The 27837-nt window shown below is 38.7% G+C and overlaps 2 protein-coding genes across 6 annotated transcripts in view; one reads left to right on the top strand and one right to left on the bottom strand.

Moving 5' to 3' along the window:
• Cab39l (calcium binding protein 39 like) overlaps positions 1-5110 on the bottom strand; it is a 106174-nt gene extending 101064 nt beyond the window's left edge. For 3 of the 5 annotated variants that reach the window (XM_040740543.1, XM_040740538.1, XM_040740541.1), the window contains exons 1-2: positions 4999-5110; positions 2304-2442 (exon numbers count right to left, since the gene is read on the bottom strand). The gene's annotated coding sequence lies outside the window, so the exon portion shown is untranslated. Of the gene's footprint in view, positions 1-2303; positions 2443-4925; positions 4943-4998 lie in introns of those variants that run through there. The other 2 variants (XM_040740544.1, XM_040740540.1) reach the window with 2 other exon arrangements.
• A 173-nt stretch (positions 5111-5283) lies between these two features.
• The window catches only part of LOC101838408 (histone-lysine N-methyltransferase SETDB2), a 60418-nt gene continuing 37864 nt past the window's right edge, over positions 5284-27837 (top strand). The window contains 6 exon segments of the mRNA XM_040740545.1: positions 5284-5538; positions 9172-9496; positions 11754-11879; positions 13245-13304; positions 16430-16526; positions 26559-27119. Of these exon segments, the coding sequence (XP_040596479.1) occupies positions 9481-9496; positions 11754-11879; positions 13245-13304; positions 16430-16526; positions 26559-27119 (860 nt within the window). The 5' untranslated portion in view covers positions 5284-5538; positions 9172-9480.

Genomic DNA, 27837 nt, shown 5'->3' on the forward strand with positions numbered 1-27837 from the left:
CAACAGCAATATTGCCCTTATTGTGCAATTTTTTTTCATTCTCACAGGTTATTTCTCCAATTATACACTTTTTTTTATTAGACATAAAACAGTTATCTCTAAAAACCCTTTCAAAAAGTTGAAACTCAACCCATCATGATGGTCATGCCACAATGTAGAGACTATTCTGGTAGTTCCAATTTTTCACAAGAATAAAGTTATAGGAGAACATAAAGCTTTGATTTAATTTCCTCAGGACTCTCCTAGAAAAGGCTAAGACAGACTTTTTTGTTGATAGATCTTGGCAAGGTGCTTCCTGAAAAATGATGCAAACCTATCTGAACCAGTTTCTAAGGACTTTTACCTTCTTATATCCCAGAGGTATTTATGTTGGAATTTAAAAATAAAAAAACGATTCCATACGTCCTTCATTTTTTCCAAGTTCTTGTTATTGTTTTCTTTTTCTTTCTTTTTTTTTAAAGCTGTTTTCCTTGTTCTTTTGTTTTCTTTTCTATTTGGTATAGCCATTGTTATTTACTTGCAGGAAAGAAACATATGAAAATATAAACTTTCTCTTTCTCTGACAGTTCTCTGAGGAGGCAGGTCACTGTCTCTGACTCTCCATCCCCCCCCACTTACCCCAATACACTTAACATACGTTATGAAGAAGGAGGAGGAGGAAGAGGAGGAAAAGAAGGAGAAGAAGGAGAAGAAGAAGAAAGAGGAGGAGGAGAAGGAGGAGGAGGAGAAGGAGGAGGAGGAGAAGGAGGAGGAGGAGGAGAAGGAAGAAGAAGAAGAAGAAGAAGAAGAAGAAGAAGAAGAAGAAGAAGAAGAAGAAGAAGAAGAAGAAGAAGAAGAAGAAGAAGAAGAAGAAGAAGAAGAGGAAGAAGAAGAGGAAGAAGAAGAGGAAGAAGAAGAGGAAGAAGAAGAGGAAGAAGAAGAGGAAGAAGAAGAAACAACAGACTTCTTCTGGCACCAGTGTATCCAACGTTTTGACACTGCAATCCAATGCTGTCAACTACAAACTCCACTAAGGCAGTCATAAGATACTGTGCAACCAAGCTACAAACAATAGCTATCCTAGGCCTTAGTTTGGACAACTAACTGTAAAGCCTTAAAAACTCTTCATCATCTCTCTCCACCCAAGTTTTTATTTGAGATATACTTTAAATGAGCAGATATTCATATTACTTAGTAAGATGTATTATCTCTCAAGGAATCCCTGTTGGCTTAACTAACTTTAACTAACTGAATGAACCCTGTCTACACTTTGAAGAGGCTGAGCCTGGCACTATAACCCAAGAGTATATAAGCTCTCTAGTTTCACTTGTTTTAGCCGACTTTTAAAGAAAGCAAAAACCCCCAACCCCCACTAAATCTGATCAGATTTGTTGCTTTAGGCCCTAATATCAGCATGTATCAGGCAGAGACACTCTCAAGTCTCAACCTAGGCTGGACTACAGTAAGACCCATTCTCAAAAACAAAACGAGCAAACAATCACTGCTGGTGATAGAAATCAACGATGCCAGAACTTCGGAAGCTGGCAACCTAGGCGACACAGCAAGATTCTGTTTGATCAGTGCCTCATTAGGAGACTACCTAATAGGCTCAACCTGTTATGTCTTGCTTTCGGGCTTTCTATTGTTAACCTAAGTCTCCTATGTCCCAGCTTTGTCCGGACCTATGACCCTCATGCCTCAGTCCAGGACCACAGGCATGAGCAAACATCCCTAGCTTGCTGCTAGTAGTTTAGTGATTAACTGCAAGGTAAGTTATTCGTAGGCAAAGGAACTAAGTATCTGCAGACAGATGTCTTTTTTTGAGAAGTCCAAATTGTATTTGACATTGTTCTTTTTACAACTAAGGTCCTTTAAAAAAACAACTGTGTGTGCTCATGCATGTGGAGGTTAGAAGGCAACTTGTGGGAACTGGTTCTCTCCTTTTCCCGTGTGGTCCTGGAACTGAATTCTGGTTCTCAGGCTTGGTAGCAGGCACCTTAATCCACTGAGTCATCACTCAGGCCCCAAGGCCAGCATCTTACAACTTACTTTTTTCTAGATTTACAGAACTCAGGGTATCTGTCTTTGGATGGGATCAAAGTATAGATGAAGGATTTGCTATCTTATTCTCTAACTGAAAATAAATCATCTTTAACTGGCTCAGAAATCATGTATTTTTACCTAAAAAACTACAAGGACTGACCTAGGAGACAAAAGTTGATCGGTACTGCAAAGCTAGTCCAGTAGCGAAAACAAAACACAGGCTCTGGGTGATGGAGACCCAATTCAGCATGAAGACGTATAGCCCCTTGCTTCTCCCTTACCTCTCTAGAAAAGCTCTTTGCACCCAAATTCTTCTCTCAATGGCCTTTGCTGATGGCAGTTTTCCATCTTCCTTGGTTTCTGTCTTTCCAAATCTTTTCCTGCCCCGAATCACTGGGAAGCAGTGGGGAACAGCGAGACCTGGATCAAGTAACAGCATCAATTACTTCCAATAGAATGTACTTGTTAGTATTGGGAGCTAATGCTGCAAACACAGGTGAAAGGTACACAGTAAGTTCTATGTCCACAGGTAAACAAGAGGTCATATACATGATTCTACCCACCTACCTCACAGAGCCATCGTGAATGGTACCAAAAGGGATGGAATTATTACATGAATGTGTGAAGCCATGTAAAATGACTTGAAATAAATGAAGGCACAAAATTCAGCTATTACCACTTGCAAATATTTATCCTCCGACAAAATAGATTTTGTCATTTCATTTAGGAACACGGTGTATATAAACAGGGGCCGAACGGAGAGAGCGGTAGAAGGGCGTGGGTATGGGTCCCTGACAGCTGTGTGCAACAAGGGCACCTGAATAGCTACCATTCCTTTACATAGGAAAGAGACGGTTTACTCTCAAAGACCACACTTACTCTTTAGCATCTCTATCCTCACAGCCAAACTGTATCTTAATTAAAATAAATTCCAAGCTAAGGAACACAGGATTTGTCATGAATACCGTGCTATATAAATTGTTGTTTTATTAAGACAAACTCTCACTGCACAGACTAGACAAGCCTCAACACGGGGATCTTCCTGCCCCAGTCTCCCTGGGAACTGAGGTCTGCACTGCCACTCCCAGGATAAAATGTTGTACCTGGACTGAAGGAGAGGGAGCAGAAAGAAAAGCCATTACAGGAATTACAGCTATAGACACATTATTAAGTGGGACAAAAGGAAGAATTTGATTTTAAATCTGAGTCACACAGAAGATGCCCACGTCAATGAACAAAATATAGAAAACATGAGGAAAGAAGTGTGTACATATTAAGATCTGACAAGACCATCAGATATGTGCTTTTAGTATATATATATATGTATGTATATATATATATGCATGTATATATATATATACACTTGTCATTTACCTAATTCTTTTAAAAACAGGAAAAGGCAGTGAATTTACAAACCAGTAACATTAATGCTTAATTTGATCAACTCATACTTTTTTTTCCCCAAGAAAAATTTTGTATGAATCATGGCTTTAAAAAGTAAATTAAGAAATGTAGGGTTCTGTTGTTGATTTGGCTTTGTTTGGTTATTTACGTCACAAAGCGCCCCTTTCCTGTACTGCTGACTTTGAACAACTGAAGACAAAGTGAAGGCACTGAGGAAAGGCTCAGCTTCTCACTCGTATCCAAACTGCTGAAGTCAATCACAAAATACTTGTCTCTAACTGGATGGATTTTCAGATCTGGCAGATTCTTCCTAATGAAATACAAAGGAATGCTTCCTGCTTCATAAGGGAGTCTTAATTCTTTCCAAGAGCAGCAGCAGAATGGGAGAAGGCAAGTGCAGTGTGTAGCTCTTCCCAGCCCTAAGCAAACTCATTCTCCTTAAAGAATGTCTGCTCCATGATGAGACTACCGGGCATAGTTACAGGCTGATCCAGAAATTTACAAATCTGTATGGGTTTTTTGTTTTGTTTTGGTTGTGGCTAAGGGCACAGAACACATTAAGTGTGCATTCAATGTGAAACTTCACAACTTCCCTTCTGAATGACAATCTGAATTTTATTGAAGATCAATGACTTGTACTGATGTGGGGTTTGGTTCATTTTGGTGTGTGATATTTTTATTTATTTGCAAGTTCTTTTATGATAAAGTTTATAAAATAAAAATATGTAAAGAGAAATTTACAATAAATTTTCAACACACTTGAAACAAGGACATGTTCTGTGGTGAGGCGCTCCTGTAAACCCAGAACTTGGGCAGTGGAGGCAGAAGGATCAGTCTGAGCTATATTCCTAGTTTGAATCGAATCTGGAGTATGTAGGATTCTGTCTCACAACAACAACGTTAGTGACATTCTCCCCTGACTTCCCGTTTCTGCAGACCAACACATTTTAGGGTTTTTGTTTGTCTGAAGCCACTGAAGGAATGGTGGCCGCGCACTTATGAATAAAACTACTCTCACGCAACCTGATGTCCACTTATGTCAAAGGATGTGACCATAGTCTAAAGGCTACTGCCACGAACTCTCGAGAAGGGCAATAGTTCAGCAGTCGGCCCCTGGCAATTGACAGAAAAATAAATAATAAAATAAATAAAAGAAGGGTTGTCTATCGACCCGGAGGTCCGTCGTTGAGACATCTCCCGCACCCTGCCATGGCGGGCTTTTCCACTCTGAATAGCCAGCCTCCTTTAACCATGGAGAGATCGATGATGGGGATCGTCGCGCCTCAAACACTGCTGAGACAACTCTCGGAAAACAAGGAATCAAAGACGTGAAAGCCTCCAAAGACCAGCACCACAAAGCCTGGACTCAGCACCACCGCCACGCCTGCCTCCCAGACCCAAGGAGGAATCCCGGGGCGAGAAGAAGAACCCCGTGCAGGAACTAGTCTCCCCGGCACTCCAACACTCCCGTCACCGTCCGGAGCCCCCTGGGAACTAACTAGTGGCTCCACACACACTTCCAGAGCAGAAGGCCCGCCGTGGCCACACACAAGATGGCAGCCGCGCACCTACCGAGCAAAAAGCTGCGCCACCACTCCAGAGAGCTGCTCCCAAGACTGCGGGGAGCCCTATTGGCCACAGCAGATAGCGCGAGACTCGCCGAGAGCGGCGCTGACCAATCAGCTGGCGGGGCTCTCTGAACCGCCCCTCGGGGCCGCGGAACGCGCGCAGCGCCCGAGGCGCCGAGCGACCGGGGCTGGGTAGCCAATGAGCGCCTTGTCGGGCCGGGGAAGGCGGGCGTCTGGTTGCGGCGGAGCTGGCTGGCTGAGGGCTGGAGTCTCCAGGGCTGAGGTGAGGGCGTCTCTCGGTAGGTGGCTCCGGTGTGGGGTGTGCAGGGCGCGCTGCGGCTCAGCCGGGCTCTCACCCGCTCGTGCGGCAGGCTTGCAGTCGCGGGAGCTGAGGCGGCCCGGGCTGTCCGCTGCGTTTTCTCCCTCTGTCTTGGGGCGCTCGCCTTCGAGGCTGGTGGCCGTCTGTGATGGGCTGTGGGCAGCGGAGGACAGCCTAAAACGCCGAAGCAGGACTCGAAGGATTGAACACTGGTCCGTCCCACAGGTAAGATGTCACACGCCCTGAATAGATGGAATTACTTACCGACCGAAGTTGATTTGTATTTTAGGAGCGACTGACTGACTCCCCACCCACAGTCCAGGTCAGTATTGTCGGGACAGACAAAGGTGTGTGGTGGACAGCTCTTTGGCAAGAAACTTAGGGTGACGCTCTGTGTGTGAATGAAGAAACCCAAGGTGGGGAGGTTAATTTACGTTCATCCTTAGCCTGGGATAACCAGAGCATGAGAGCTTCCAGCTGGGCTGCCACATGCTGTATGACATGCTTTCTAAGAAACATCAGAAGCTGTTTTCTCATTATTATTGTGTGGGCTAAATAGGAATGCATGGAGTAATTTAAGACGTGTCCGACTCCTGATTTCACACCGTAAATGTCATGCCTAGCAAGGAACCAAGGAGATAGTGATATCTTAGCCTTTTTTTAGTTTAGTTTCTTTCTTCTTTTTTTCAAGTAAAAAGGAAACTTAAATCTAAATCAAAGGGGCTGTATTTTCTTCAAGATAAAAGCGTGAGACCGGAAAAGAACTAAATTTACAATTGCACTACAAGCTAGGTGGTGGTGGTGTATGCCTTTAATTCCATCCCTCAGGAGGCAGAGGCAGGCAGATCCATTAATTCGAGGCTAGCCTGGTCTCAAAAAACAAAGCAAACAAAAATTCCCCTGGCAATGAAACATTAGTCCTGTCTCCAGAAGATAAGCTAGTGGTTTCCTTTTTTCTTTTCTTTTTTTTTCTTAACGTTTGTGTTTTGCAAAGTTTTTCACATAATTATTTTTTTTCTTTTGCAAATCAGTAGTTTTCAAGCTACACTGGTGAGATCTTAATCTTTAGTTTGTGTTGTCTGCTGTCTGGAAGCTCAGTCTAGTGGAGATTGACCTTGAACAACTGTCCTCCTGTCTGCACCTGCCCTTTGCTGAGATGACCGGCTGTTAGTGAGTGTGCTGAGGTGGAAGTTACTAGACCCATCCTGGAAGGCATCTGGGCACTGTGTCTTAGTGGCTCTTGCGTATCTGTAGACTTACAATGGAAAGGTTACTTGACTGGAGATACAGTTCCTGATTTATACCCACCTTTTAACATTTTGCATTTCTGGTGAGTCTCATTGTAAGCTTTTCGGGATGGGTCGGGACAGGATGGAACAGGAGTGGGTCAGGTATTCCGGCACTCGGGAGCCACAGAATACTGAGTGTTACACAGCTCAGATGGAAAGGTATCCTGGAGCTCAGGAGTCAAGGACCACCACAGGTTGCAGTAAGCTTAGCTGCTTACAGCCCAGCCTCAGGGAAAGGCTTCCCCAGTGTATCCGCTCTGCTCCAGCAGGAGAGGGTCTTCCAGCTGGGGATGTTCGCCTAGTGTAGCAGTTTTGCTCTGCAGGAGGTTTCTCGGGCAAAGTTGCTACAGTTCAGCTCTGCTCCTAGAGACCAGAGATCAGGGAGGGAGAGCAGGGAGTGGGAACCGACTCTGCTCTGACAAGGGAAGGTTTTCCGGGCAAGTGTTACAGCCCTGCTCGCTCTGCCCTGCCCAGGGTCACCTCTGCTCCACCACCGCCACAAAAGAAGATCTTCACCCAAAGCTCATCAAAGAGGTTTATTGGAAGGAAGCAGCTCGACCAGCCAAGCTGAACATACACAGGGTTTATATAGGGATTCTTGGGGGTGGGGAATTTTTTCCAGGGTGGGGATTGGTCCGATTTCAGAGCTGAGCTCAGATTGGCTAGAGCTCTGCTCTAGGATTGGTTAGTTTTCTGCACAGGATTAAGGTCAGATTTGGCTCTGGTTTCAGGGCCAAAGTGTGTTTCTTTCTCTTGTCCTTTTCAGCCTTTTGGCTCCAATTTTAGGGCCAGGGTGCATTTCTTTCACTGACTCTGATTCCAGGGACAAAGTGTGTTCCTTTGGCACTGGTTTCAGGGTCAGGGTACATTTCTTTAGTTCTGTTTGCAGGGCCAAAGTATGTTTCTTTGGCTCTGCTCAGGGTGTGTTTCTTTCACTGGCCCCCTTTCCCTACACTCATTACCAGTCTGATACATACTCCTTTTTGATTAACAGGCTTTTCTTCACATTTCTAAGAATTGTTTCATTTTTTGCTATTCTGAAGCATATCATGATTGGTGGTGTATTTGATGCCTGTTCTAGGGTAGAAGCTGTAACCCAGTCAGTAGAATATTTGCCTAGCTTGTACAAAGCCCTGGTTTGGATCCTGAGCCAGTAAGTCCAGTGTGGTGGCACCTGTAGGTTATCCTAGTACTCAGGAGGTACAGGCAAAAGGATCAGAAGTTCAAAGCCATCCCTGGTGTCTTAGCGGGATCAAGGCTAGCCTGTCTCAAAAAGAAAGATAGAAAAAGTGTATTCTACTTGGCACTCTGTGGACAGTGGCTTATGTGTTTTCCCATTTTGAGAAATTCTTGGTCATTATCACATCATTCCTTTTATTTTCCCCCCATAAATTTAACTATGATTTTCTAGAGTAGTAGGTGGCTTTTCCCATGAGTCTTTTCTGTGATTTTCACCTAAACAGTTGATTTGAAGAGCTATTTTTATATCCAGGATACTTAATTGGTTATTTTTCAGAGTCGTACATTTCTTCAGTCCTTAGAGGATATCAGATATATCCACATTTGTTTTAGAAACATTTAGTCTTCTTAAGCTCAGCCCCAGCCATTTAGTGGGCTTGCGACTTGTCATTTTCACAGCAATCTTCATGTATTCAGAACTCTCATCTCCTTGGGAGATTTCCTGTCATCCTTTTGTGTTATGGTTTTGCTTGGTCTTCTCTTGAGCATTTCCTGTTTCATTTCCCCACAGAGGCCTCATGCTCTGTGTTTGCTGAGATTTCGCTTTTAGTTTTAAACACGACTATATATAACTTTTAAAGCCTTCCAGCATTCCTCTGGTTTATGATGTGGAAAATACAGAAAAATTTACCATGTACTAACACTTTGATAATTCAAAAATTTCTTATTAGTTCTACCACTAGATTTAATTCTAAGGAAACAATCAGAAAAATGCACAAAATGTTTGTTCCAGTATTATGTATAACAGTTTAGAAATATTAAATGTCTGATACAGAACTTTATATTGCCAATTAATAATTTTAAAAAATTATTAAAAGCCTTTGTGTGTTAATTATTGTCCAAAGCATATAATATGGTCATTTAGTTATATAAAAATATTAATGGTCGGGAAAGAATAGATATCATGATCATGGAAAAAGCATATACACTAAAATTTTCAAATTATACACTGGAAGGATAATTACTGACATTTATTGAATACCTCCTATGTATCAAATACTATTCTAAGTGATAATTTTATCCTCATAGCAATGTATGAAGCAGTTATCATGATCACTCCTATTTTTTTTAAAGTTTTCATGAAGTATTAAGAGGGCTAGCTTGTTGATACAGGGTAAGTGTTAACAAACATGTTAAACATGAGCAATAGGATTATGGGTGATTCTCTGTACTTTTCTCATAATTTTGGTGTTTTGTAGATTTTTTTGAAGTTAATGTATACTTTCATAAAACTTTGTATTATTTTTAAAGAGTTGTTTGTTATAATAGTATCTTTTTCCTCTTATTATTTTTCTTTGTAAACATGCACCATTCTTTCTTTTTCCTTCAGAACGTTTCATGCATTTGTGAACCAAAGCATGGGATTAATTTCTGATTTTGAAAAGACAGTGTCAGTGGTCCTGCTCCAGCTGTCAGTTTGGCATTGATGAGGATGCTGTGCCTGTTTTGTGTGTAGTCGTTCTGAAAGTCTTCAAGCATGGCTTCTATTTGAAAACTCGAGTATCAAAGAATATTAAGTAATGGTGTAACAACATACTCTGTGGACCAAGACTTCATAGAGACTCCATCTGGACTCCAATCAAAGTGGTTCTCCTGACTCATCAAATTTTGAAGAATTTTATATTAGTAACATCAAAAGATGGGAGAAAGAAATGGTAGGTCATGGAGCACGTTGTTGCATCGTGTCCTAATGTTTATAGACAGTTTGTTCTAAATTGTGGAATGTCAGGGTTTTACTCTCAGTGACTTCTTTTTCCTTTCTCCTACCCCTTTGGTGTGTGTGTGGCATATACACATTTGTGGTAGAGGCTCCCACTTGTGGAAAGTCACATGTCAGGATAGGGTTATCTTCCTATTTCTGCTTTCTTTTTTTTTAAAGCAGCCTGGCGCTTACCATTTGCCTTACCTTAATGCACACAGGGTTGCTGTCCATTAGGTTGTCTGAGATAGAACAATACAAGTCATTCTTAACTACTTGGGTGATCTTTTCTATTTAGCTCAGACTAGCCAGATCAGCCTCAAAGTTGTACTTCTCCTTCTTCCAGCTGCTTTAGCCTTCTAAGTGCTGGAGTCACAGGTGTGTGCTACCATGCCTGGCTTTTAAGTGGTGGAAGAAGTTTATTTAATCACAGCACAGTATGCTTAGACCTGAGTAGCCCTATGTGTAAAAGTAAAGTCAGCATGACATATAAGGCTCTTGATGTCATGGCCCCTTCTGACCTGTAAGTACCACTTGTCACCCATTTTGTTCTCCCAGGTTTCTTTTGTTTGAAATCTTAAAACCTTGTCACTATGCTGTGGGGAATTAAAAGCAGGCTTCCTCTTGTGGAGTATATAGCAGAGAAATAGCACCCCTCCTGAGGCTACTTGGCAGTCCCCTAATTAATCAGAAAACTGCTTTGGGAAAGGTGACTTTCCCAGTAGGAGTTGAAAATCAGAGTACTCAGACTCCTTCCTATAAAGATTCTGCCTCCATTGTCAAACTTGCAGGTTTAGGGCTTAATTTTTATTAAGTAAACGATTTATATAACTGAAATAATATCTCAATGTTTCCAATAACTTCTCAAGTAGTCTTTCTAAACTTCAATTATTATATCCTTTTTTTTTTTTTGCTTAAGGCCCTATTAATGTTAAGCGATTTTATATTGTTGTTTCTTTTGAGGGTTTTTTATTACTTTTAAATATACTGTAAATATGAGATTTGGTATTTGTTAGCTTTGGTTACTTGTGTCATTTGTTTTCAACTTGAAAAACTTCTAGAAAAATTTGACAAAGATTTTTAGCTTGCTGTATCAGAAATTATAGCCCTTAATTTGCGTAAATACCCTTGTAAAAACCAGGTTAATATAAAATACTTTAAAATTACTTTGTAAGTATTTTTAAGTGTGTGTGTGTGTGTGTGTGTGTGTGTGTGTGTGTGTGTGTGTGTGTGTGTGGTTTGAGAGAGAGACAGAGACAGAGTGAACGTAAATACAGGAGCTTGTGGAGACCAGAAGCATTAGATTTCAGGTCTCCTGGAGCTGAAATTGTGAACTGCCCCACATGAGTGCTGGGAACCAAATTCAGGTCTTCTGGATGAGCAGTATGGACTAGTAACTACTAGCCCCTGTAAGAGACTTTTTGAAAAGTAATATTGTTAGACATTTTGTTATTTCAGTGGTTGGTCATTGAGCTGTTTCATTCTGAAATGGTCTGCTTCTACACATAGAAGAGGTTGTATCTTGGAAATGTTAAAGATACATGTTATCTGTACATTTTATCTTTGCCCTATTATGATTCTAACCTGGAGTTATTCTTCCTGTTTTCCAGTTAAGAAATTGTGTCATTGAAGTTTTTGATTCTTGGTTTTTTTGGAGGGTTTTTGTTTTGTTTTAAGATAAGATGTCTGGCCTGTGCTGGCCTTGAATCCACAATGTAGCCAAGGATGACCTTGAAATTTATCTTCGTGTTTTTACCTCCCAAGTTCTGGTATTACAGGTTATACTACTCTTAGTTTTATACAGTACTGGAGATAATCAAATTCAGGACTTTATACATGTGATGCAAGTACTCCTCTGTCAACTGAGCTACATCTCCAGAACTACTTTCTGTTTTTGTTGCTGTTGTTTTTTGAAACAGGATCTCTCTGTGTATCTTTAGCTGTTGTGGAACTCAGTCTGTAGTCCAGGATAGCCTGTGTAACTCATAGAGATCCACTGGCCTCTGCCTCCCAAGTGCTGGCAATAAAGGTGTGTGCCACCAAAAGCAAGATAATTGGGTCATATTCTTTATGTCTATCTCTTTGTAAGAAAAGTGGTAGACCAGTTGAATCTTAATTACTGTTTAGAAATGAAGTAGATTTTCCCTGAACTTATGCCTTAGGGAAATTGGTACATTTCTATTAACCTCTTAGATTATTCACTACTATTTTAGGTGATGCAAGGACTTTCTGGATGGAGTTACAAGATGATGGTAAAGTGGATTTTATGTTTGAAAGAACACAAGATGTGCTGCAGTCTCTGAAACAGAAGATAAAAGATGGGTCTGCCACAAATAGAGGTATGAAAAAATGAGAACTTCTGACACTTCTGCTAACGTTACATACTCAATGCAGTATAATTCTGCTGTTGTTTGTTTTAAACAATAATTAATTTTCTAAGACCCTAATTTGAGTTTTATCTACTTTATGTATGTTCTGCTTCTGTAAACTTGCTTTTCCCATACATCCCGTAAAAGTGGGTAAACCTGATATTTGTAAATGATAGCTACTGAAGACTCCCTGCCCACACCACTATATGTGTGACCCAGAACTCCCCTTAAGCACTCTTCCCTCTTCCTCCTTTAACCTCCCTAGTTGTTGAAATCAGGCTACATTTTCCTCCTTTATTTATACTTATTCTTTTTATACCTTCGTGTCTTTGAAGTGGAAGGGAAGAGCATTGCACAAATAATACCTGCTTCTTGTATAAGTTTGGCATAAATAGGAAAATCTAACCAAAAAATGTCTATTCCATCATTTAGACAACTGGTCCACATATGGCTCATTGGTGGTAGAAGGCATGATCAGCATGTATAAGGCCCTAGGTTTTATGCCAGCATACAACAGCATAAGTATCAGCTGCTTCAAACAAAACTTTCTGTACTAACATATACTGCTTTACCTGCTTCAAACATAACTGTACTAGTTTTTTTAAAGCAAACTTCCAGTTTTTTATTTTTCTATGTGTTTTCAACTCTAGTTGGTTGTAGAACATGAGGCTCTAAATGTAAGATCTTCTAGCTCAATAGGATATGGTTGTAAAGCAAAGATGTCCTGAACTGCTGATACTTCTGGATACTCTCTCCCTGGTCTGTAGCCCTTGCTCTTCTAAAAGAAAATCAGAAGACTGGCTGCTAATGGGAGGGTTTTCTTTACAGTTTTGTTTAGAAGTGGGAAGAGAAGAGCTCTTACGTTTCTCTACCTATCCTGAAACAGTATTAAATTGTGTGGGAAAGATGATGTAAAGCAGGCAGATAATGCATATGTGGATTTAGCGAAGATACAGGTTAAATGCTTCTTTGGGAACAGGTTCCTCTCGTCACTGCCAGAGGCTTTCTCTCTATACTATACTAATGACATTCAGACTATGACAGTATATTGTTTATTCTCTTTTTTTATATAAAGAAACTTTCAATCCTTCATGTGTCAGATGTATGTAAGTTTGAATACAGTTCTATCACTTTTAGTTAATTGACATAAATAGCTAACCTCCCGGCCTCATTTTCTTTGGTTTCTAGTGCAGATGGTTGTAAGGCTCTCTCAGGGGAATTGTAAAGATCAAATGTAAATTGTTTAGTATTGTAGCTGATAACCTGAATAGAGGTGATTGGTGATTATGTTTATTCCTTTTATTTATTTAATTTTTATTTTTTTTCTCTTAATAGACTATGTCCAAGCAATGATTCTTGTAAATGAAGCAACTATAAGTAACAGTCCAACAAAAGGTATGTTCATTACTTATTCCAATCCTAATATTCTTTGTTCTTTCCTTGCCAATCTTAATCAGTCAAGATAAAGGTAACTTGAAATAACATGTAAAATCCACATTGCTATGTTTTGTGAATCACAGTTTCCTTTATGAAAAGTCCTACCCCTCCAGAGATAGGGAACACACTCCTACCAAGCACCCAAAGAAAATGAAAGTTTATTTCTTTTCTTCATAAAACACCATCTAAAGATGACAAATAGAGTTCTAAGAGCCTAAACAACTGTAAGCCTGTTTTCGGTAAAGAGCACTGTTAGGAAGGCACATCCCATTACAGGTAAGTTGATGGATATTTTTTTTTAATTCATCTTGGTTTTAAACTACTGGTCTTCTATGAGCTAAGCATGTTTAGTTTTAAAATATCTAAGATAACACATTAAAACTTATTCATAAGACTTCTGATGTCAGGTGTGTGCATTTTCTGCAGCAAGCAAGTTTCCAGTTTCATGTAGCTACCAGTGAGGTGTAACCTGTTATGTAGTCAGCCCTAAGACTTGCCCTTACTTGAAATGTCAATCACAATCGCTGGGCCTCTGTGACTTCTGGCTGACTTGCCTGAAGATGGGGGTTCTGATAGGTTTACTCATTTGCTGGAGATGTGGTTCAGTGGTGAAGGGTGTTTTCTGCTTTTCCAGAGGACCCAAGTTTCTAGCACCCATGCTTGATACCTCACATTCACCTGTATCTCCTCCAGGAGCTCTGACACCCTAATCTGGCCTCTGTGTGTACCTGCATTCATGTGCACGTACTCTTTCACACACAGAGATACATGTATATGCATCATATAAAAATAAATCTCTTTTAAAATTTTTGCTCAAGAAACTCAAGGAGATGCATTTTGTCCTCTTAACAGTTTATTATGAAAAGTGTTATAAAGGACACAGATTAATGGCCAGGTGAAGAAGTATGTGGGAGACAGTATTGAGGAGTCTGAGTGCAGATACTCTAGTCTCAAGTTTGGGGAATATACTGCCCTTCTAGTATATGAATGCTTTCACCAACTCAAACCCTCTGGCCCCCATTATTTGGGCATTTGTGGAGGTCTCATTACATAGGCATGAATGCATGACCACTGGTGATTGACTCTGTCTCCTACCTTTCTTAGTTCCTGGACTTGGTTCAGTATAAAAATTCCAACCCTGTAATTGTGTTTTCTTATTTTGTTTTTTGTTTTTCTAGTGGACCAGCCACCATGCTGAACCTCTTTAGGGATTCTAGTTAGCAGTCATCTCAGTAGTAAACTAGACAAACATCACCCTGGAGGGTCAAAGCCTTTAGAAGTGTTTGGAACTAAGACCAAAGTTACAAATGCTGTTCTCACTCTGTCACTTGGGAAAGGATTGTAGTAATTCTATCAGGAACTAGGGCAGACCAAATATATAATCCTTGTTGTGCCACATATACCAAGACTAAAAATAACAGATTAAAGTTATTTTTTCAGTATTATCATTTTATAAATTTTAATCTATCATTTTTGCCCTAAGTGTTGAAAGTGCATTTACCAAATTTTCATTTATATTGTTAGATATTCTCAGCAAATTTTGCTAGTTTTTGTTCTGCTATCAAAATTTGGAGCCTTAAAGTTTATAACTCTATGAAAAAGTTGTATAGTATGATGCCAGTGTATTTTGGGTAATTTTTTTTATTCTCAGTATTCTCAATTTCAGTGGTAATGTGCCCTCTTTAAAAAATTCTTTCCTTTCAGTATTCTTCAGTAACATTTGGAATTATAAGGCAAGAAACATGTGTGTGTGTGGGAGGAGTAATTGGGGGCTATAAATCAAACTCATAAAGAAAATTTGCAGTTTAAAAGGTACATAGGTATACTGATTCATTGTACATAGAAGGGAATACTCAACATAGCATCGAGTTTTGAAAACTGATGTCATGTTAGTAGGGAGGGTAAGGCAGAGGGGCACTTCTAGAGCAGATGGTTTCTTAGAAGAGAGTGCAGAACAGAGAAGTAGGTGTGACTTTTGGAAGATGAATGAGCCCTGAGGAAAATAGATGGGCTATACTCTAGATTGTAATAGTGGCTGTATGGGTATAGTGCTAGCATCAGTCTTCTGGTTGAATCTTCAGGAAGAGGAAATTTATAGCTTTCTTTTTTTTCTTTTTCCTTGAGGATCCAATTTTTAAAACTCAAGGGGCAAGGAAACCTTTTCCTTTATTTGTTGATTCTCAACTATTTCAGCTCAGAACAATCCTTTTGCTACTGTAGCACCCTTTCATTGTGAACACACCCTTAAGGGATTATAGTAGTTTTGTAGGAGGGAGAGGTAAAGGCTTTTAAAGGGAAGGAGAGGAACTGATACAAGGAGTTAATCCCAATACTTCTTTTCCTCTCTAAAACAAGTTGGGTTTTTGTTTGGAGTCATTATCAATGGAAATGCTATATCATGATTTTATGTTTTATATAGTCTGTTCACCTGAATTGGAACTATTGTATTAGAACAAAAATATATCTGTTTGCCAGTATAGAAAAACAAAAAGGCTTGGTGTTGATATCAAAACAAGCCCTTGGAGATCTAGTCTGTATTCCCTAGATACTGATTAAACCACTAGTTACTTTTTCTTCCCTTGCTTAGTTACAACTGTAATTATTCATTGTTTCCCTATTTAAACAAAAAAAGAAAGAAAAAATAGACCAGGGGTAAAAAGATGTACAAGGAAATAAGAGATGACAAATAGATCAAAATAGGTAATCAAATGCTTTAAACCCACCCAAACATAACATTTTATGGCCTTTAAAGACCTTAAAACACCATACCATTTGTCTATAAAATCTAGACAGAACTAATCACCTGAAATATCTATTATTTTGATTAAATTGATATCAAACTCATTCTCCAGAAGTACTTTCTTCCAAGTTTTTTAAACTTATTCTGAATTAATTTCTTAATACTTTTGAAAATATTGGCAATCTTATTGCTGAGTCTCAAAATAATATTATTAGTATCATTGCAAATTTTAGTGTTCCATATGGGCATAATTTCTAATCAATGAAGATATGATTTGGCTGTTTTAGTGAATGATTCTTAACTTTGTATTTCTGTTGCTCATATTTGTACTTTTTCCATGTAGATCATATACCTGTGACTCAGAATGAACAGGAAAACAAATCAAATGCATTTCCCTCTACATCATGTGAAAACTCCTTTCCTGAGGACTGTACCATTCTGTATGTATACATTATCTATGTTAATACTCCCTAAATAAGCTCTTTACTAAACATTCCTAAGTAATTATCTCTTTTTATAAAATTTAGCTTAGGATATCTGCGTTTTATTAATCAGCTGAAATTTGCCAAAGCAACTTTGAGAAAAACCCATAGTATCTGGAGTATTACAGTTGCCTCCAGTGTCAATTCAGTATTGTAAGCAGCTGTAAGAGTGTCAGGCCTGAGAGAAGCTCTGCTGTTTTACCCTGTCTCCTCTGCTACTGAGTGCAGTGAACATTCCTCAGCTCCCAGGAGACTTATACATACCTGGCAGACAGCAAGGCCTGCACCAAAACCTCCAAGTGATGATGAAACTTCTAATTTGTTGCTCTACATGTTACTCATTTCAGCTATCAAATTAAACTGGCCCTTTTAAAAAGTTCTCCAGAAAAAATTATTTTTCTGTTTTTACTTTCTGTTCTTTGAAGATTTAAGATAAACACTGTTACATGTAATTTGCAAAATTTTATAAAAAGTAGAGATGTCTTATTGGGTTTGGTTGTTGTTTTGTTTTGTTTTTTTCCAACAAGGTCTCACTAGAGAGGTGAGACTGGCCTTGAATTGTGACCTCAGCCTTCCAAGTTGAGACATCAATGTAGTTTGAGTCTCAAAACAATTTAATATACTCTTACAGAAATCAAAATTCACACTTTGATAACTCCCCTCACTGGCTTTTAGTAGCTCATAATTTTTTTTAATTAGAAATACTAACCCAATACATAGCATAAAATCTCATTAGTTTTTAAGCACAGACCAAGCATTCTAATATAATACGATGTTTTTAATCACAAAAATTTCTGCCCAACAAGTTCCCTTTCAGTAGGCAATTACATATTTTTAAAGATACATTTTGTTATTTTTAATTATGTGTATGGATATGTGCACATGTGAGTACAGGTGCCCACAGAAACCAGAAGAGGGGGTCCAGTCTCTGGAACTGGAGTTACACGTGGTTGTTAGCAACCCAGCATGGAACTAAGCCCAGTCCTCTGGATCAGCATGAAGCACTCGTAGTTACTGAGCCATGCCTTCAGTCCCAAACTTTATAGTTTAGACCTGAATTAAAGATTTGGTTTATTCCTGATAAACTTACTCTTTGGGTAAATTCTTTATAACAACATACCAGAAAGCTTTTAATTTTAGACATCTTGTTTGTAATGCTCTTTGTCTTTCTAGCTTTTCTTGTACAAATACCTTTTGAATCTTTTAGTACAATCACTGAAAATATATTGAATGAAATATGGCCAAAGCCAAAACCTTCTTGCTTGATTAATATATCAGAGACTCTTTTTACTACTTTTTAGAAAGATCTGTTCAAACAACTTTATATTTGCTTTGCTCTATTATTGTCTGTTCTACATACATGTCTCTTTATATGGTTGTCATGAGAAACCAAAGTTTACTGCTTTAGAATTCTGTAGTATCACCAAACTCTGAAAATTTACACACGCATGCACACACATACAAACACACACAAAATTCTGGTTGACCTAGAGTTTTCTGACTTGGTTCTTGGTTTACTCAGCAACTAGTGTTAGTTTTTCAAATTCTAAATACTTAGAATCATATTACTGATTCCCTCTTCTAGCAAATCAGGTAGCATTTTCTCTGTTTTCTTCAGTATTTGAAGTACTTTTTTCCCCCCTCAAAACCTGTAGAGTTGAATATAAAGTCCTTGATGCTTTTAAATAAAGTCAAGTTGTTCTATTACATTCTTTTAACTGTTAGAACCTCAGTTCCCTTCCATTTGTGTCTGGTCTTTATAACCCGAGAGCCATACTTACAGGTGAAAAAGGTAACAGCAAACTTATTTTCTAAAGACTCTTCATTCTCTTTATGTGCCATCTTCCTCCCAATATTATTTTCTTGTTCTAAGTCTACCATTAATTTTTAAAAAAGGTTTTTTTCATTTACATTTTTTTTGAAAGCCCCAATTCTTACCAGGCTCAAGTCTTAATAGTACTTTCCTTATAGGTTTAAACCAATATCTTTATTTATAACTGATCATCTTTCTTTGTTAAATTCTTTTGAAAACTTCAGCTGGGCACATAGCATGTAACTTCAGTCTGAGCAGTAAGGAAGCAGAGGCAGGAAAAACACTGCAACATCAAGGCTATCTGTGAGTCCAGGTCAGTCAGGTCTACATTGGAGAGCTTGTTGATTGATTGATTGATTGATGGGGAGGTAGATAGCTAAGCTTCCCAAAGAAATTAAATTGACTTCTTTAGCCTCTAATCCATCCCATTAGGTATATTCCTGATTGCACACTCAAAGCTTCATTTCTTGAGTGCTTCTGAGAGCTCTTGGACTGGGCTGTCACTCAGAGATCAGACCTGAGTTCATATTTCCAGGGAGATCTTTTCAGATGAAAGAACATGTCTAATGGAGCACAAAATTTTCTTCTTTGCATTAAGAATTCCAAGGCAACAGCTCACTCATTGTTAGCTAGAATTTTGGTTAGTTGTTTGGTTTCTTTTGTTTTTCTCAAGAAGGTTTCTCTGTGTAGTCTGACTGTCCTGGAACTTGCTCTGTAGACCAGGTAGCCTTCAACTCAGAGATCTGCCTGCCTCTGTCTTGAGTGCTGGAAATTTTAAAGGAGTGCACCACCACTCTGTTGACTAGAATTATTTTTAAATAATTTGATTTAATTTCTGCTGAGGGTTATGAGGTGTTTTTTGTTTGTGGTTAGTTTTGTTTTCTTTCAGTCGTTAAACCAGTTAATAAGCTATGTGGTGGCTTCTCAAGCCCCTGAATTGCTCAAGATAAACAACATGTCATAGTGGTAAAATCAAGCATGAAAGTCTTAGGGATAAGAAGTAGGCTTTCAGCATTTCAGTTTTGAGTGGAATTGAATTTCCATTCTACATAGGTGAATTTGAAATCCACAGATGTAGTAAAGCGCTTAATTTTTTAAAAAAGGGCATCTTTATGAAAATTGACTTAATTCATTTTTCTTTCTTAGTCAAGTATCAAGAACAATTTGGTAGAATTTATTAGAGCTATGGCAGTGTGCAATGTTAGCCAACACACAAGATGACAATGAACTTCCAGCTTCTAAAACACACAGGTATAAATATAAATTACTTGGCTTCTCATAGACAAGCACATGAATCTGGCCGAATAACTTTTGTGTATGTGCATACAGGTATACATTCACAAAGGGCCAGAAATGTGGTGCAGCAAGCAGTTTTAGGCACTAAACTGGAACCAGGAAAATGGGTGCTGAGATGCTGCTTCACTGATGCAGGTTCTTCTGTTATCACAGTGTTTTACATAGCTTCCTTAGCTAAACTCTTTTTTCTTTTGTTTTTCAAGACAGGGTTTCTCTGTGTAGCTTTGGGGGCTATACTGACACTCGCTGTGTAGACCAGGCTGGTGTCGAACTCACATCTGCCTGCCTCTGCCTCCCAAGTGCTGGGATTAAAGGTGTGCACCACCAACGTGGCTATTAGTTTATTTCTAAGAAGTCTAGTTTTAAGCTTGATTGGCTTTCTTGAAATCTTAAATTCCAAATTACAAGTTTTACCAGCATACTTTGTCCTGAGTAAGTCTAGTTGTATATTACTTCAGTGATAGCTACTTGAAGCTAATCTTAAGTGCCACCTGGGCAAATCATATGGAATAAAATCAGTGGTCAAGATGCCTTGCTGCTTTTCCAGAGGAGTTTGGTTCTCAGAACCCACATCAAGTGGCTCCAGATCCAGGGGATCTGATGCCCTCTTCTGACCTCTGGAGGTACCTAAACATGCATGGCATACTCAGACACTCAGACACCCCATAAATTTTTTTAAAATGTATTAAAAATAAACCTTTTAAACAGCTTATTACTGCTATTATGCTTTACAATTAAGACTGCTTAGAAGGAACTTGACACCCATTCATATAAAGCAAGAAATTCTAAGCAAGCTGGGCAATGGTGGTACATGTCTTTCGTTAGTCCCAGCACTCAGGAGGCAAAAGCAGGCAGATCTCTGTGATTTTCAGGCTAGCCTGGTCTACAGAGTGAGTTGTAAGACAACTCGCACTGTTTCATAGAGAAAGCCTGTCTCGAAAAACCAAAAAGAAAAAAGGAAATTCTTAGCAATAGGTTAAACACAAGAAAATAAACTTTGGCTGGGTATGGCTCAAAGGACTATATGCCCAGCATTTGGATGTTGGAAACAGGTGGATCAGGAGTTATCATTATCATATAGTGACTTCTAGGCCAACCTGGGTTTTGTGAGCCCCTATTTTAAAAAACTCAAAACTGAAAGGCCTTGAGAGAATAAGAAAATACCTAGTCTGGAAGTAAAAAGACTTCAACAAGTAACAGTACTAGTAGACAGAAATAAGTTGTTTTTGTTTTTAATTATTATTTTATGTGTTTGAGTGTTTTGTTTTCATGTATGTCTGTACACCACATGCATGCCTGATGTCTGAGGAGGTCAGAAGAGGGTACCAGTTCCCATGAGACTAGAGTGAGCTACCATGTGGATGATAAGAATTGAACCTTGGTACCCAGGAAGAGCAGCTATTGCTCTTAACTTTTGAGTCATCTATCCAGACTGAAAACAAGTTCTTAAAAAAAAGTTTTGTATCAATATTAAAAAATTAATAACAATTTTAGGTTAAAACTCAGAAAATATATTTCCTATGTATTTTTCCAGAAAACTTTCTTAGCTATCCTTTTATTAGCACAAAGGTAAGTAAAATATAAAGGTTAATATTGGAGGAGTCATACTATTTTGATTGTTTGTTTGTTTGTTTGAGACATGGTTTCTTTGTGTAGTCTTGACTGTCCTGGAACTAACTTTGTAGACCAGGCTGACTTTGAACTCAGAGAGATCCACCTGCCTCTGCCTCCAGAAGTGCTGGGATTAAAGGTGTGAACCGCCATCATTCGGGTCTGAAGTCATACTATTTAAGACATAGGAATATATAAAATTATTTTATAAAAGTAGATATAAAAAGTCACAACAAATATCAAGCCATTTTAGAAAATAATAGCAAGTATTAGAAATGGAATTCTTAATATGATAGAGAATATTTTTTATCAAACTATTGCCCATATCATTAATAAAACCTTAGAAGCATTTCTTCTACTGTCATAATTATTTTCTGAGAATTTGCAGCTAATTCAGTGGTATCAAAAAAAAATCATTACAATGTGTGAAGTAAAATTGTAGATGTTTTTAAAGATGTGTGTGCGCGTGCCTGCTGCCTGCCTGCATGCATGAGTTTATGTGCACTGTGTGCATACAGGTGCCCTTGAAGACTGGGAGAAGGAATTGGATTCCCTGGAACTAGAGTTACAGGTGATTCTAAGCCACCATGTGTGCTGAAAACAATCTTAAAACCACCAAGCCTCAGATAATCTTTTCAAGCCTAGGCTAGGCAAATGTTCTACCAATGAGCTACATTCCCAGCCTACTGTAGATAATTTAATCTGCTTAGAAAGTGTTAGATTAAGCTTAATACTCTCTCAGCCTAGACACATGGGGGAGGGCCTAGGCCCTGCTCCAGATGATATGGCAGACTTTGAAGATTCCCCATGGAAGGCCTTACCCGTCCTGGGGATCAGATGGGATGGGATAGTGAGCTGGTGGGGGACAGGAGGAGAGAAGGGAGAGAGAACTGGGAATGACATGTAAAACAAGCTTTTCTCTAAATTTTAAAAAAAGGGAAAAATATAATTTATTGTAAATACTAATTCTCTACGTAGAGTATTATCTTCTAAGGTAGTGGAACTCTCATTGTGGTTTGCATTGCATCAGACACTGAGGAATTCTTTGATGATTAATGAAAAGTATATAAGTTATCATTTCACCAAAAGAGTGATAAACATGTATTTACTAGAGAAAGAGATTTTTAAAACTAGATGCTATTTTTCATCTAAGTCACCTTGACACTTGCTGAGATATAGCTTATTCTGGGTATTAGTAAATAGAGAAGACAGGGAGCAGCCAATGCTATGCTTTTCCTATACTAGTTATGTACCAGATAACTCAAGAGTTAGGAAAATTTCTTTGTAAAATAATTTCAGCCAGTGAGATGACTCAGCAGGTAAGGGCACTAACCTCAAACCTGACAACCTGAATCTGATCCCTAGAATCAATCCACTTGATGGAAAGAGAGGACAGACTCCCAAAAGTAGTCCTCTGATCTTCACATGGACACACAATAAACAAATGTAAAAAAGCCAAGTTTTTAAACATTGCAGCCCAGAGAAGTTAATGATGATGTATTGGTTTGGTTGCAGTCTGTGTCCTCCATAGCCCAAACGAGGAATAAGGCACCTCCCATCTAGTTGTGGTGGTGAGGACATTTATTTGATTATAAACTTCTAGTTTGTAAAGAATCAATAGTCTTATAAAATATAGCAATATTAAATTGCTGTAAATGTTTCATCACACTTTAAATGATCACAAAGCCCTAAGTGAAGTATTCCTGAGGTTTGGCGGAAAATACCCAAACTCTGCTTATCACTCTTTTATTATCTCAAAGGGTGACTTTTGAAGACCTTGTGTACCTCTTGGAAACTGACACCAGTACCTGTGATTCATTTCTTCCTGTCTTCCTCCCCCACAAAATTTTGAATTTGAATCTTAGTTTCTAGGATTACCAATTACATTGCATTTAAGTAGAGACTTGACTAAGTAGCATCACCACTAGGTGGCATTAGCTAATTCTCAAAATGTGAGAAATGACAGAACAAGTGACAAAATTCAATTTTAGCAGATATCATAAAATGAAGGGGAAGATGCATTGATACTAGGTTAATGGGAAAGAAAAAATACTAGAAACAAGCATAACATGAAGTTTGGGTTTGGACAAACAGATGAAGTGGGTCATTAAAAAATCAAACCTTGTTAGAAATACCTACTGAATTGTTTTGGGTAAAAAGATGTGATGACAGAAGCTTGCTTTAAAATCCTGCAGAAGAAAGTAGATGGGCAAGAGAAAGAAAATAATAGAATAAATTAAGTTTAAAATGTTGATAATTAAGCCTTGGGCAGCAGATCAGTACCCATCCCAAGTATACTCACGGACTTTGGACTCCCATAGAACAATGTGAGGTGCACTCTCACCCTGAACTCTTGGGGAAGGGTCTAGGCTCTGCCCTATATGAAATGACAGACTATGGACACCCCCATGGAGGCCCTCACCCTCCCTGGGGGAATGAGGGGATAACGGGGGAGGGGGGGTTGGAGGGAGGGCACGGGAGGAGGGGAGGGAAAGGGAAAGGGACCTGGAACTGACTTGTGAAGCAACCTTGTTTCTTATCTAAATTTAAACTGGAAAATAAAATTTAAAAAAAAAAACAAAGATAGAGGAAGGCAAAGGCAGAGAGAAGGCTGACACAGATGTAAGAAAAATTCTCTGCAGAGCTACTAGATGCAGATCTGAGTGGCAGGCAGTTTTAGAAAAAATGTTGATAATTAGTAAAGCCTGGTGACAAGGGTCAAAGTTAAAGGGTGACACAGACATATTAGTGAAATTTCAGTTAATAGCTACTGACAGTAAGGAAAGAACTAAATTCCAATTTTTTGTGTAGGACTGACTGGGCATCTAAAATGGTTATGAATTATAGAGCAATCTTGGGCTCACATAAGAACTTTAAAATGTTTGGTGAGTGTGAATGATTAAAACAGCTTTGTCTATTAGTTGACATTTAACATTGTTATGAAAGTGGGATGTAGCTAATTGGTAGACCCATGACCATCATGCATAAGGTCTGCTATCCCTGGGATCAAAACAAAATGCAATTGTCATTGAAGTTAGAATTCTGTTCTTCTACAGAAACTGGAAGACTGATGCCCCCCAAATTACTTTTGTTCCCCAAAAGCATTGTTTTCACATCTTTGAGAAAGATAACTTTGTATTGACGACATACACAGGAAACTGGAAGGGATCATGAGTGCTAACTCCACTCAGTAGTCCTCAAAGAAAGTGTACGGAGGACTGGCAGTGTAACTGTCCATCATTAGATCCTGGAACAACTTTACATTCTCCTGGTAGTATGGAGCTTTTTCAGGAAGAATTTGGGTTTTGTTAGCTTTTTGCTGTTGTTTTTACCATTCTGTATTTCCAACCCAAAAACGTATGCATGCATGCTAAGATGCACTGTATCACTGAGCTGCAACCCCAGTTCTTCAGGCTTTTCAAAGGAAGGCATGGATCATCATAGGCATGTGGCCTTATGCTTACTAGGAAATTTGACAGTGTAGTTATCTTCTACTGCAGAAGTTTGGGTAATATCATTTTTTATGAGATTTCTATAGTTCTCAAATTGACATCTGGGTCTTTATAAGAAAATATATTCTTGTATGTGATTGACTAATTTTATTAACCAAGGTTTTCTTGCTATTGTCATTTTAATGTATATTTCTATTGAGTAGTAGAATAATAATATATTGGGTATAAGAATAATCAGGAAGTTGGTCAAGGATTTATGTCTGAAGATGTTCATCAAAGCAGTAACACAGACAAATTGGAAATAGTTCCAACATTAGAAGATTTATATACAAGTATATAATGGGTATATCGTTTTACCCATTAGCCTGAAATCCAAAAATATCTAGACTCCTTCATTGATGAAATTGTGTATATAGCCAGTTGAAGGAACTTGTCCTTTGAGAGAATGAAATTGTCAATATTAACAGAAATTGGTTTACAGTAGTATATAATGTGACTAGCAGGAATGGTAGAGAGAGCTGTACACTGAAGTTGCTTTATATATTGCTGTTCATCGAGTGATGATTTGTAACCTCAGAGCATTCTATCTGTTTTTTTTTAGACAAAAGCAAATAAAGTGCTTGTTTTAATGTATAATAGACACTTAGCAAAATAAAATTCGAGTTCTTTGAAGAAGTTTAGAAATTGGGTTCAAGCCAGGTGGTGGTGGCGCATGCCATTAATCCCAGCACTTGGGAGGCAGAGACAGGCAGATCTCTTGTGTGTTATAGGCCAGCCTGGTCTACAAAGTGAGTTCGAGGACAGGCTCCAAAAAGCTACACAGAGAAACCCTGTCTGTACCAAAAGGGGGGGGGGTGGAGTCAAAGTATAAGAACTTTTTTTTTCCAGATTTCTTCCCCTTAAATTGAATACCATTCCATTTTCTTTTGTCAGTTTGCTATTGTTCTCAGAGTATCAATATGATTGACAGCTGGATTACATATTGTGGAGAAAAATCAGTTAGATAGAGGCTTTGTAAAGGATTCTTAACTAATTTTTCAGCTACCTTAGATTTACTAGGCAAAGACTTAGCAAATCCCACACTGTGGGGACACCAGACCTTGAGCAGAAACCCACTTCCCCTTCGGCCTGGGAGCAGGCATCTGTGTAATGTTTACTGAAAACAATTCAGTGCTTTAAAGCTCTTCATAGGGCTGAGATAAGGGCTTGCTCACTGAAATACCATGCCTTTCACACCTCCTATGGCTAGATGCCTCTTCCTGTTTTCCTGTGGTGTCTCCCCGATTCTGGGGCCGGGAGATTAGACCACCAGCCAGGAGGAAAGAATGGTATGTAGATAAATGGCAGAAGTCCTTAAAAAGGGAAGCTCCTTTTTCTTAGAGGGACTTCTCCTGAGAGCTCTGCTAAGCGGACTGGGATCTCCTCCTAAGCTGACTTGGGAAGCATAAAGTTTTCTTAAAGCAACCGACCGGTCTCTGTGTCATCTATCCCGACCACCTCGCTACATTCTCGGATGCAGGCCGCACAGCAGGTGCGACACCACACGAAGAAATGCTGTTTTTTGTCTTTGCACAAATGCAGGCTCTAACTGCATGTGTCAGAGCCTAGTAGAAAGTCACAGCTAGCTTAAACTTCCTTGAATAGTCTAAGTTACATCTGATCTTTGAATGCCTGAAGAATATATAAAATGTTTCAGAGTCTAGGTTATCTTACTGCTGTCCAAGAAGATAGAGTAATTACCACATTAGTGTGCAGTGTTTTTAAAAAATGAAGCTAGATTATAACTTTGATGTACTAATAATTAATTTATTCTAATAGATCTACAGGAAACAAAGCATCCCTACCTGAGAACAGTAAAGCTGCAGACCTGGGAGAGAAGGAATCCCCTTTGAGTGTGACTTTCCATAGCCACATCTGCTCCAGCGCATGTCTAATGGAAAGACCACTGTCCTTGAAGGGAGAAAACCCTCTACAGCTACCCATCAGATTTCACTTCCAAAGACGACATGCAAAGACAAACTCTCATTCTTCTGCTCTTCACGTGAATTATAAAACGCCTTGTGGACGGAGTCTACGAAACATAGAGGAAGTTTTTCATTACCTTATTGAGACAGGGTGTAACTTTTTATTCACTGACAACTTTTCTTTCAATACTTATGTTCAATTGACTCGGAATTACCCAAAGCAAGATGCAGTTGTTTCTAATGTGGATATTAGTAATGGAGTGGAATCAGTGCCAATTTCTTTCTGTAATGAGATTGACAATAGGAAACTTCCACAGTTTAAGTACAGAAAGACATTGTGGCCCCGAGCAAGCTATCTAAATTTTTCCAGCATGTTTTCTGATTCATGTGACTGTTCTGAGGGATGCATAGACATGTAAGTAGAAAAACATGGTATTTCAATCTCTGAATGTAGACACATTTGTCTAATCCTTCTGTGTTCCAGGTTGTCATTCTGTCTGTCTAAAACCTGTGCATAAATTGTCTGGAATAGATGAAAAGACATTTCCTTAACCATAAGTCTTTGGCAAAAAATGGTAATTTGAAATTTATTTCTTCTAAGGATGTGTATTTCCTTTTATGTAGTATCATAATTATAATAGCATTTACAGAGCTGTTTATGAGTTCCATGCATGCCCAAACACTTTAAATACACACATTCTCTTTGCCACACAAAAATCTGTGTGTTAGGTAATACATTCTGTCATACAAGTAAGGAAATTAGTCTCAGAAACAAATTCAAAGAAGTCACAGCAGACAAATTGGAGAGGCAGTATTAGAATCTTTGTTCCTAATTTCTATGTCACTTGTCATATTTTGCTTTTACAAATTAAGTATCATTACCAGGTAGATTTTAGGAATTTCAGTGTGCTCACAGCTATCATTCTTTAACCATTGTATTGACATTCCATCAAGAAAATGAAAACAAAACATATTCTGATACATCAAGACCTTGAGAAACATTTTTTATCCTTTTTTAATTTAGATTAGAAACAATCTTATTTTACATATTAATCCCAGTTCCCTCTCCCTCCCATCCTCCCATATCCCCCACCAACCCCCAATCCCATCCCTTTTCTGTTCCCCAGGGAGGG

This window comes from Mesocricetus auratus, unplaced genomic scaffold (assembly GCF_017639785.1).
Source record: "Mesocricetus auratus isolate SY011 unplaced genomic scaffold, BCM_Maur_2.0 Super-Scaffold_100707, whole genome shotgun sequence".
NCBI classification, from domain to species: domain Eukaryota; kingdom Metazoa; phylum Chordata; class Mammalia; order Rodentia; family Cricetidae; genus Mesocricetus; species Mesocricetus auratus.